Consider the following 12,436-nt stretch of genomic DNA (forward strand, 5'->3'; position numbering starts at 1 on the left):
GTGATTTGGGACACGTTCTTCGACCTGAGCTCCACAATGTGTTGTAGCTATGTTTTCTTCCGAACAAAAAGCTCAGTTACCGGATCACTTTGTTCTCTGAGTAAATGTTGGTTCATTAAAACCCTGTTGTGCCTGTAAAGAAACCAGCTTTTTTAACCGCCTAACTTTTGTTTTTACTGTTGTTTACACAGCGGGCACAATTATCCATACAATTTTTAGGAGAGTAGCTAGTAAAATCTTAAACAGCTTATGAGGAAATCCTTGAGCAACTTTAGTAAGACGACTGATATGTTTGTTTAGAGCAAAATAGGAGAGAAAAGTATCCCACTGTGAAGAAATTTCACAAAAACCTGTTGAATGATAATGGAGGATGGAAGATGCTGGAAGATTCAGTGAGGTAGAGGCTTCTCTTGGGGTGAGTTTCCCACAGGCCTTGTCAGCTTGCGTGGGCATCAGTGAGAGCAGACAGGGCTGTGGGGCAAGGGAAGCCCCGTGGATTCTTACTAGGGAATGTCCTGGGGAGAAAAGAAGGCGTGATGGAGGTATTCCCTGAAAGCCAGTAATTACAGGCTGGTTCCTGGGAACATTTTAACTGCAGCTAAACCAAGCCCATAAACTCTACAAGACATGCACAGCCCAGAAGATTCGATTCAAGGAAGAGAAGACACATGATCCTGGGAAACTATCCCAGACCAAGTAATGACTGGGAAGAGTCAAAATGTAAGGCACCTAGGGGGCCTGTCTGTACTAAGGTTGTTGTCTGGGGAAGGGGGGGGGGGGGGGGAGTTCCTGGTATATCTTAACTTTAAATAAAGGAAGACCTAAGTATAGATAGTTATTAGGAAGCAGGAAATCCAATTAACTCACGGCTAGACTCATCTATTTCTGTCTCATTTCCCCCCTCCCCCCTTTGTTTCAAATGCACTAAATTTGACCTATTTAAAAATTTAAAAAAGTCTGTATTTTGGTTGTTAGTGTGTGTGTATGTGTGTGTGTGTGTGTGTGTTTTAGTGTTTCTGTTCTTTTTTTTTTGTTTAAGGTATTTTATTGATTTCAGAGAGGAAGGGAGAGGGAGAGAGATACAAACATCAATGATGAGAGAGAATCGCTGATCAGCTGCCTCCCTCAGGCCTCCAACCAGGGATCGAGCCTGCTACCTGGGCATGTGCCCTTGACTGAAATCAAACCCGAGACCCTTTAATCCGCAGGCTGATGCTCTATCCACTGAGCCAAATCAGCCAGGGCAGTGTTTCTGTTCTTTAAAATAAATCTTTTTTGAAATGAAATTCATATAAAAAATTAACCATTTAAAAATAAACGATGTAGTGATTTAGTACATTCACAATACCTCCTCTATCTAGTTTCAAAACGTTTTGTTACCCTGAATGAAAAACCTGTACCTGTTAATCAATTACTTTCCTCTCTCTCCCCCCACCCCCCAAACCATCAATCTACTTTCTGTTTCTGTTGCTCAGGATTTATCTACCGGTATTCTGAACATTTTTTTAAAATGGAATCATACAATATGTGATCTTTTGTATCTGGCTTCTTTCTCTCAGTATAATGTTTTTGCAAATCATCCACACTGTAGTATGTATCAGTGCTGCTTTTTTTATGGCTGAATAATGTCCCATTGTATGTATGTTCCAAAATCTGTTGATCCTTTCTTCTACTGATGGACTTTTAAGTTGTTTCCATCTTCTGGCTATTGCAAATAGCCCTTTGCTGAGCATGCCTGTACCTGTATTTGAGTACCTGTTTTCAGTTCTTTTGGCTGTAGTATATCCACGAGTGGAATTGCTGGTTCATAGGATGATTAATATGTTTAACTTTTGAGGAACCACCAAACTATTTTCCATTGTGGCTGAACTATTTTACATTCCCACTGGCAATGTATAAAGGTTTCAGTTTCTTCACATCCAGTACCTCATTGTGGTTCTGAGTTATATTTGACTAATGACTAATGACGGGAAGCTTGTCTCATATGTGTTTGGCCATTTGTATATGCTCTTTGGGAAGAATATCTAATCAAGACCTTTGCCCTTTTTAAAATTGAGTTGCCACCAAAACCGGTATGGCTCAGTGGATAGAGTGTCGGCCTGCGGACTGAAAGGTCTCAGGTTCAATTCCATCAAGGGCATGTACCTTGGTTGCAGGCACATCCCAGTAGGGGGTGTGCAAGAGGCAGCTAACCGATGTTTCTAACTATCCCTCTCCCTTTCTCTCTAAAATATCAATAAAAATATATTTTAAAAAATAAAATTGAGGTTTTTTTTGTTGTTGTATAAGAGTTCTTTATATATTCTAGATACTGGATATGTGATTTGAGGATTTCTTCTCCCTTTCTATATAGTTTGCCTTTTTTACTTTCTTGATTTGGTCCTTTGATGCACATACTTTTTAATTTTGATGAAGTGAAATGTATCTGTTTTTTCCTTTGTTGCTCATTTTCCTTTGTGTCATTATCTAAGAATCTATCAATATTTTAAAGTCATGAAGATTTACCTCTATGTTTTCTGCTAAAGAATTTATATTGTAGTTCTTATATTTAGGTTGTTGAACCAGTTTGAGTTACTTTTAATACATGATGAGAAGTACAGGGGCCTGACTTTAGTTTTCCTAGACCTGTGGTCAGCAGAGTGTGACTCTTCCACAAAATATCACGGCCTGGGCAAGTCCATTTTGAAGAAGTGGCATTAGAAGAAGTTTAAGTTAAAAAATTTGGCTCTCAAAAGAAATTTCAATCCTTGTACTTTTGATTTTTGTTTCTGTTGACTAATGAGTTTGCTGACCACTGTTTAAATCTAGACTGTTTGTTGAAGAGACTGTTCTTTCTCCTCTGAAAGGTCTTGGCACTATTGTCTAATCAGTTGACCATAGATGTGTGGCTTCATTTCTAGACTCCATTCTATAATAAGTCTCTTCTTATACCAGTACCTTACTGTTCTGATTAAGGCAGCTTTGTAGTAAGTTTTCAAATCAGAAAATGTGAGTCCTCCAACTTTGTTCTTTTTAAATATTGTTTTGGCTATTCCATATGCATTTGAGAATTGGCTTTCCCATTCTGTGAAAATGGCTATTGGCATTTTGATAGGGATTGCATTTGAATCTGTAGATCACTTTGGAGAATCTTGCCATCTTAGCAATGTTAAGTATTCAATCCATTTACATGGTATGTCTTTCAATTTAATTTCTTTCAGCATTGTTTTGTATTGTTCAGTACAGAAGCCTTTTCACCTCTACGGTTAAATTTATTTCTAGATGTTTATACTTCCTTTATTTTCTTTTTGAAATTTTCATCCCTGATCTTTGCTTGGAGATTTGCTGAATTTATTAGCTCTAGTAGTTTTGTTTTGGTGAGGGCATCTTTGGGATTGTTTAAAAAATATGTTTTTATTGATTTATATTTTTTTAGAGAAAGAGAAGGCAGATGGAGAGAGGGAAACATCAATCTGCTGCCTCCTATATTGAACCAATCCAGGCACCTGCCCTAACCAGGAATCGAACTGGCTACCACTAACTGAGCCACACAGCCCAGGGTGAGATATATATATATATATATATATATATATATATATATATATATATATTATTTTTTTTAATAATACAGGATCATGTCTCCAGTGTATAGAGATAGTTTTACTTCTTTCCAGTTTGGATGCCTTTATTTCATTTTCTTACTTGGAGAGAATTCCCAGTACAGGGTTGAATAGCAGTGGAGAACATAAGCATGCTTGTCTTGCTCCTGATCTTAGGGGGAAAGGTTTCAGTTTTTCACTGTTGAGTATGATGTTGGATATGGGTTTTCTTCAATGCTCTTGAAAAATAAAATGTAATAAAGTATCTTTTGCATCAAAAATTAAATAGCATTAAAAAATTCATTTCCTCAGCTGCACTAGCCACATTCCCAGTGCTCAGTAGCCACGTGTGGCTAGTGGCTGCTGTATTGGAGAGTGCAGGTAGAGAATATTTTCATCATCGTAGAAGGCTCTATTTGGTAGTGTTTCTGTAGAGCCTAGGACAAAGCCGCGAGTTTTGTAATGACCTTGGCAGTAAATTGATCGGGAAGGGGTAAATATTAGCAGTGGCCAGAGGCTGTCCTTTCAACCCTTAAGTGTATTAATGCCCTTTCAGGTTGACCAGGCCCAGAGCTAGTATTGATTTACCTGAACAGGTTCCTTACACAGCAAGTGAGATCTAAATGTCTGGGCATTTAAAAGCACACAACAAACATGTGTATAACTTAAATAACTTAAAATTATAAGTTATTTTACTGCTTTAGGTATAACTTTGTGTGTGTGTGTGAGAGAGAGAGAGAGAGAAAGAGAGAGAGAAATAGATATTTTACTTCCATGGCTTACAGTTGCTTTAAGTTTGTCTCTAATAAGCTTTTGGAGACAAAGAGGAGTTGCAGTTATACAACTGTATTAGTATTATTAGAATTTAGAATATTTACAGAGATGTGTTTATTTATAGAAGTCAAATTTTAGAGTAGTGAAAGATTGGATGAACATTATCTCTTCAGAATTCTACAACGTAGCCTAGCCAGTGTGGCTTAGCTGGTTGAGCATCCTCCCATCACTACAAGGTTGTCAGTTTGATTCTCAGTCAGGGCACAAGCCCGGGTATCGATGTTTCTCTCTCCTCCTTTCCCTTCCTCTCTCTGAAATCAATAAAAACATAAAAAAAGAAAAAGAATTCTACTAGGTAGAGCCCCAGTTATGTTTGTTATAAATTATTAATTATAATAAAATTTAGTTTTTCAATATTTTTTAGCATATGGTTTTTGTTAAAAACTGTCTGTAAAATTTCATAGCACCCACTACCTTCTGCTGTCTAGGCCATGAAGGCACTCTTTTGGTGCAGGGGTGAAGAAATAGTCTGCAAAAGTAATTGACTTCTCACCTTTTCCCCCCAGAATATGAGTACCTACCTATAGGTAGGTCTTGTCTCTCTCTCTCTCTCTCTCTCTCTCTCTCTCTCCCTCCCCCACCTCCTTTCAGGTTTCGCTGTTGTCCCTTTCTGAGCAGTGAAACAATAGAAATTGCTGTCTCTTGGTCCCAGGTCATGGGTTAGAGCAATTAAAGTATAGCCAAAACCGGTTTGGCTCAGTAGATAGAGCTTCGGCCTGCAGACTGAAAGGTCCCTGGTTCGATTCCTGTCAAGGGCATGCACTGTGGTTGCAGGCACATCCCCAGTAGGGGGCATGCAGGAAGCATCGGATCGATTTTTCTAAGTCTCTATCCCTCTCCCTCTTTTTAAAAAATAATAAAAACATACATTAAAAAAAAAAAAAAAAGGTGCTGAAACCGGTTTGGCTCAGTGGTAGAGCTTTGGTCTGCGGACTGAAAGGCCCCAGGTTCGATTCCAGTCAGGGGCATGTACGTTGGTTGCGGGCACATCCCCGGTAGGGGGTGTGCAAGAGGCAGCTGGTTGGTGTTTCTCTCTCATCGACGTTTCTAGCTCTCTATCCCTCTCTCCTCCTCTCTGTAAAAAATCAATAAAATATATTTTTTAAAAAGTATAGAGACCCTTTGGTACATTTCCGCCTCCTTCAGTGATCTCCCCTCTTTCCAGATCACATACTTCAGCCTCTGGTACTACAACAAGCAGAACCAGCGCCGGTGGGTGGATCTGGAGAAGCCTCTGAAGAAGCAGCTGGATAAATACGCCTTGGAGCCCACCGTCTCCTTCGGGGTGGTGTTCTATGTGCCCTCCGTGTGCCAGCTGCAGCAGGAGGTCACCAGGTGAGAGTCCCTGCTCTGCTTTCAGGAAAGGATCGCGTGTGGTTGGAAAAGTGAAAGGAAGGCTGCAGTGCAGGCTGGCCTTTGCCCTCCCGCCCCACTTTACGTGGAGGTTCTGGCATGCGGTGTGCCAGAACGCCTTACTCACTGCCTTTGCATGAGTTACGGCTTCCCTGGCACAAAGGAGTGATTAAGGGGAAAACTTTTCACCTCGGCTGTGGACTCTTCTCGTAGTGTGTTCGCTGATTTGTTTCTGACCTTTCTAACAATCAAAGGAGGGAGGGGGGAACATTTAGTCACAGAATCTGTGTTCCTTCTTCAAGAAAGTGTACAGCCGGGTTCTCACAATTCTTTGACCCCAGTGGCTGTGTGGGGTAGTGATATGAGAGGGGGAGAGGGAGAGGCGGGAGGTGTTGAAGGTCCGAAAATGTTGGCTAATATGTGCCCTTTCCCCTTCCCCTCTTCTCCCTTCCCCTTCCTCTCTCCCTCTTTCTAAAAGCAATAAAAACATGTTTGTTTGCTTTTTAAATAGGAGTATTTTAGTCATAAAATTATGGTACAATGAGGACAGACATTTTTTTTCATTTGTACAGAATGGAAATGATGACATTGGTATATTACAAAGGACACCCATCATAGAAGGTAGATTAGAGGCAGCAAGACTGTAGGTAGGAGACCAGTTAGTAATGTCCACGCCATAATCTGGGCTTTAGGATGTGGACCTGAACAAAGGCATTAGCTGTGGGAAGGGCTGAGAGAGAGGAGGCCCTGTAGCTTCAACCAGTGTGTGATCACACATTAATTGGTTGTAGCAGAACCTGATGGATACTGGTAAGTTGTAGCAGTAAGGGTTAAGGATGTAATAAGGATGGCTATCTGTAACAAAAGCCCTTAACTTTGCCTTCCTCAGTGGAAGAAGGCCAGAGGTCAGCCCTGCAGGGCTTCTAGATCAGCTCCACCAGGTCTGCAAGGACCGATGCTCTGTCTCTTCCTGTCCCACCGTCCTCAGCGTGCTGGTGCTCTTCCTATTCACTATGTAACCTTGGAGCCAAAGAATCCTGGACACCACCGAGCTGCTGCATTCACATTCCAGGGAGCAGGGGCTAAACCCGGCTCTCCTCTAAGCAAGTCATGCTGCTTTAAGGGGTCTTTACCGGTTCCTCAGCCACACTCACCACATTTAAAAAAAAAATTTTTTTTATTGATTTTTTACAGAGAGGAAGGGAAAGAGAGAGTTAGAAACAACGATGAGAGAGAAACATCGACCAGCTGCCTCCTGCACACCTCCTACTGGGCATGTGCCCACAACCAAGGTACATGCCCTTGACTGGAATCGAACCTGGGACTTTGTAGTCCGCAGGCCGACGCTATATCCACTGAGCCAAACCAGTTAGGGCTCTCGTTTTAAGTGTGGCTCATGGCTGCCCTCTGGGACAGCACAGATATATACCATTTTCACCACCGCAGGACGTTCTGTTAGACAACACTCCTCTCTACATCCAACAGTTAGCTCACAGGAGAAGAGATATATCACATGTCCCCATGAGAGTACATCAGGCAAACCGAGAATGTGGAAAATTCTACATGATCAGTCACATCGTTTTGTCTATAAGTAACATGAAAATGAAGAGGAGGCATTTTTTTCCCTAAAATTAAGAGAAATTTAGAAAATAATCAAATGTAACCTGTGGACTTTGTTGGGATCCTGATTTAAAAAACAACTGTGAAAAGACTTGACGCAATCACAAAAATTGTTCATGGACTGGATGTTGGATAGTGTTAAGGCATTATTAGTCATTTATTTTGTTGGGTATGTTAAAAGTGTGTGTGTGTGTGTGTGTGTGTGTGTGTGTGTGTGTTTAAGCTGACTTTTTAGAGATATATACTGAAGTATTTGTAGTTGTTATGATACATTTGGAATTCTCAGGGTCAGGGAGGGGAGAGCATAGCGGAGACGTGGCAGGCATAAAGTTGGCAATTGGTGAGGCTGCATGGGAAGGCTATGGGGGTTTTTGTATTTATTGTCTGTATATCTTTCAAAATTTCTATAATAAAACTTAAATATATAAACATAAAATGTCTGTGTTTTAGCTTTCTATTACTAATCTAGGAAAAACAGGTGAAGACTACCTCACTGCATATTATTTAAAATGTCTGTTGTGCAAAATGAGGCACCTGATCTATTATAATTATTTAATGTAATCTTTTTGTGTAAAAATACTTTATGTTGGAAAGTTGACAAGTCGATAAGGCTTTAGGTGATATTTTTATTTGATCAGCATATTTGGCTTTTGGGCACTATTATGGAATGCTTGCTTTAGAATTAACATGTGCAGTCTCTTTCCTTGCTTGGTTTAGACAGTTTTGAATTCAGGTTTGCATTATACCAAGGCGTTACTTTTTTAGACCGTATTGGCAGAGAGTTGTTGGATCTTCATTTCACATCAGGTCCCCAGCATCTCAGACAGTGCGTGATGCAGAGCAGGTCCTAGTAATCACCAGTTAAAGAGGGTGAATCAACGGGAGGCAGAACAGATCTGCACTGTAGAGCTTTACCAAAATGGAGAAAAGATAGCATGAACTGGTGGTGATTGGCTTGAAGTAGATGGATTACTGATAAAAATCGTAGTATTTACTGTTTCTTGAGTGCCAGCTGTGTTTAGTACTGTGTCGAAAGCTTTAAATTATACTCTTTCAATACGTTCAGCCTTGTGAAGGGACAATGGCATTCTCATTTGGCCAGTGACAATTTAACGCGTAGGTTATGGCTTGCTCAGATTCCTGCAGAATGCTAGATTGGAGAGCAGGAATGCAGCCTCGGTCTGTGTGACTGAAGCTTGTGCTGGTAAGCAGTGTTCCGAATATTGAAAGTGTAATAATAAGTGAACTCATTTTACAAGAATATCAAGAAAGCATTTAGCAGCTACGCTTTTAGGGATTCCATCCAAACAAATTTCAATATAAACCTGGTTTGAAATATCAGGAACTGTTTTCTTATGGGTTTATTTTCCAGAACAAGGGATCTGAGTAAGCAAAGTCTTATGTTACCAAGGTACTAGTCAGAGTTTTTAAAGTAAAGATTGCCTATGGCATCTCTCTCCAACTAACAAGGACAGTATGTAGGGACTGTCTTATGGGGCATAAGATAGATGACCAGTTGTCTTCTACATGGTTACAGCTTTGAAATAACTGCAGTTAAGGAGAAGTAACTCAATAAATTGATTGTGTGTGTGTGTGTGTGTGTGTGTGTGTGTGTGTGAAGGATGTTCTTGTTTTTCTTTGAAACCATCCAGGATAAGGTTTTAGTTGACTAGTTTATGCTCCTCTAATAAATTATGGTAAAATGCATTGTCTCAATTGGAGCTAATGTTGGTGTTAACTTTTTAAAATTGACATTTCTTTTGTAGGTATCAGTATTATCTGCAGCTGAAGAAAGATATCTTGGAAGGAAACATTCCGTGTACATTAGAGCAAGCAATTCAACTAGCAGGCTTGGCTGTTCAAGGTAAATGATGACAACTGATACTGTACCCGACCTATCAGATTAAAACGGTTATAACGAAAACAGCAATGACTTCTTAAAGTAACGGACTTTCTATAGTAGTGTAAGTATGTTGGTGAAATGTTTCTCTGTTACCGAAGGGGCTTTCTTGTGGGAAGAATGAATTTGGGTTTTCTAATGAAGGGAAACTTCTGGAAGGATAAACATGTTCTCATGTCAACAGAGAAACAGAGGAAAAAAATACACACACAGAGCATTTGCATGCTAGGTATTCCTCTTGATTTGCTGCTAGCTAATATTTTAGGAAGAAAGATCAGCCAAACAGTTAGATGGAAGAAATTATGACCACTTCTACTTTAGGCATACGTCACTTGTTTGGTTTCCTAAACAGTGTTCCTGGGTCACAGAGCATCAGTCATAACAGATCAAGTTTGCATTTCACGGGTAGTTTTTTTTTTTTTTTTTTTTTTAATATATTTTATTGATTTTTCACAGAGAGGAAGAGAGAGGGATAGAGAATTAGAAACATCGATGAGAGAGAATCATCGATCAGCTGCCTCTTGCACACCTCCTACTCGGGATGCGCCCGCAACCAAGGTACATGCCCTTGACCGGAATCGAACCTGGGACCTTTCAGTCCCCAGGCTGACGCTGTATCCACTGAGCCAAACCGGTCCCGGCTCATGGGTAGTTTTTTGGATCATTTAATTCTGTCATTTTTCCTTTGCCCTAACAATATGCATTTACACGGATATACAGCATATCTTCTGATGGGCCATTTGTTTTGTATGATAACTGGCATTTAACCTTGGGAATTGAAATTTAGTCAGAAGAATTATTACTAAAATTCATCAGATATTAGCAGATGTGGAGATCTTATTATTTCTAGACAAACAGTTGTCTGACACGTAGAGTCACTTTCCTTTTCGAGGTCCTTTGAATCTTCCTACATGTCATCTTTGGCTTTAAGAGCTGGTTTTTCATAAACTTTTTGCCAAACTGTGATTTATTTTTAGCGGCTAAAATTTTCTAAACCAATACATCTTGCTGTAACATATTCAGATGATCTGGTTCCATTCTCAAGAGGTATAATCACCACTATGAACACTTTGGTTTCTTCCTGACATTTTTCTGTGCACGAGTAAGCCCACATGATTATGGGGCAGTTTTTTTTTTTTTAATTATAAAGAGGAGATCACATTACATACAGTTTGTAACTTATTTTTCACTTTATTAATAGGCATTTTCCAAGTCAAGACACATGAGTCTACCTAACTAATGTTTTAAGAATGATATTTTTAAAATATACACTTTCTAGCTGTAATGCAGATTTGACTTCTGAATCAGAAGCACACTTTCTACGTAACGGCATATCGAGTCTGCTTTGAGCATGGGTTGCTATGCAAATTAAATATAACTGACGTGAATATTTGTCATTTTTGTATAGCTGATTTCGGTGACTTTGATCAGTATGAATCCCAGGACTTCCTTCAGAAATTTGCCTTATTTCCTGTGGTAAGACTCCTTTTGACATTGGGCCTTTATATAAACAGCTTATTTCCATGCCCTTAATACTCCCTGAAATGAATTCCAGGAATAGTGTTAAAGAATCAGTTCCCTCTGAGGAACAACGCAAGTATAAGTATTTTTCCTATAACACCTTTCTTGGTTGTGGTAAAGCCACGGGAACGGGAGGGTCTGCAGTCACGGGGCCATTCCCAGAGACGTCTGTTTTATGTTTGGATGTTGAGTCTAAAGAGGGGGATTCATTTCCTGCTTCTGAGGAGCCACACAGAGGTTTTGCTTTTAACCGAAGGCTTGAAACCTCCCAAAATTATGTTGAAACTAGAGACCCGTAGCATGATATTCGGGTAAGAATAGGCCTTCCTTCCCCTGGCTTCACTCCCAGCCGCCCAAAGCCGGCAAGCCCTTGCTTCTGTCTGGGACACCACTCCAGTAGCTCCCTCGGCCCCCCTTCCCCTCATAGTAGGCTTTACCCTGCTCCCTGCCTCCATATGCAAATTAACCTCCATCTTTGTTGGGTTAATTTGCATATCCACTCTGATTGGCTGTGGGTGTAGCAGAGTGATTGTTAATTTGCATATCTCTTTTATTAGGTAAGATAAATTTGGCTTCTCAGCAACAGTTTAAAAAGTAGATGATGGGAGGACACTGCCTTCTGCTCTGTTACTGGTTGCCTTGGCAGGAAAACTGCGCTGGAGCAACCAGGGGAGGGATGCTCTTCCGAGCATTGTCTGCATAGCCAATGGGTGTGTACAGGTGTCCTAGTGCCGGGATAGCAACTGGCCGTGGATGCTACCAACCTGACCTGACCCAGTGGGAACTTCCTTTGAGGCTGAGTGGAAAAGGCAGGGCGAGTGTTTGGCTCCTGAGCAGAAGCCACTAGATTCCTTAGGCAGTCCATGATTACGGGCTGGGGCCAAGCTCCCCCAGATTCCTACCCATCCTGCTTCTGCCTGACAGTGAGGAGAGTTGGGTAGCGTCAGCAGCAACGAATCTTCCTGAGAAATTGGGGTGACTCGTGTACATACTTACTGCAGTGTGTTTTCTTCAGGGGTGGTTGCAAGATGAAAAGGTATTGGAAGAAGCAACCCAAAAGGTGGCCTTACTGCATCAGAAATACAGGTAATGCTGAGAAAGGAAGGTGTGGCAATGGTATGGAACCAGTGCCTGTTTGAACTTGAAATGTGAAATTCAGCACTTAACGCTGCTGCTGCTGCTGCTGCTGCTGCTGCAACCGCTCCCCCTTTGGAGCGTCCGCATTTTCAGAGCACTCACTCTGTGCCGAGTGCTGGTCCAAGCACTTACCATGTTACCTCATCTATTATCCATGTTGTCCCCGTGAGGAGGCTGAGACCGTTCAAAGGGTGCCCATCCTCCACCCCGAGTATGAGAGGTTTTGGTGCCAACCGGTCCTCTGTCGGTCAGTTCAAGGTTGGAGAGACTCCTTTTCCTATGTGATGCAGCAGGCGCAGGGTTTTCTTCTCTTCACCTTTGGATGCTGTATCTCTGTCCTCTGGGGAAGCTGTGCTAAGAGCTACAGTGCTTATTGCACTGACTTACCATCCTGATAGACAATGACTTTCTTGGATTGTGAATCTGTACGTGTTGTTGGAAGAAAAACCCTCCCCTGGAGAATGCTAGGTCTCCATTCTAAAGCAAATACACA

At 41.0% G+C, this 12,436-nt stretch overlaps 1 protein-coding gene across 2 annotated transcripts in view; it reads left to right on the forward strand.

Moving 5' to 3' along the window:
- The window catches only part of PTPN21 (protein tyrosine phosphatase non-receptor type 21), a 64,619-nt gene that overhangs the window by 23,855 nt on the left and 28,328 nt on the right, over positions 1-12,436 (forward strand). Inside the window, exons 3-6 of one of the 2 annotated variants that reach the window (XM_036429584.2) lie at positions 5,578-5,747; positions 9,152-9,249; positions 10,694-10,761; positions 11,822-11,892. In XM_036429584.2, coding sequence (XP_036285477.1) covers positions 5,578-5,747; positions 9,152-9,249; positions 10,694-10,761; positions 11,822-11,892 — 407 coding nt within the window. The remainder of the gene's footprint in view (positions 1-5,577; positions 5,748-9,151; positions 9,250-10,693; positions 10,762-11,821; positions 11,893-12,436) is intronic. The other variant, XM_045574680.1, reaches the window with a different exon arrangement.

The sequence above is a fragment of the Pipistrellus kuhlii genome, unplaced genomic scaffold (assembly GCF_014108245.1).
Source record: "Pipistrellus kuhlii isolate mPipKuh1 unplaced genomic scaffold, mPipKuh1.p scaffold_m20_p_1, whole genome shotgun sequence".
NCBI classification, from domain to species: domain Eukaryota; kingdom Metazoa; phylum Chordata; class Mammalia; order Chiroptera; family Vespertilionidae; genus Pipistrellus; species Pipistrellus kuhlii.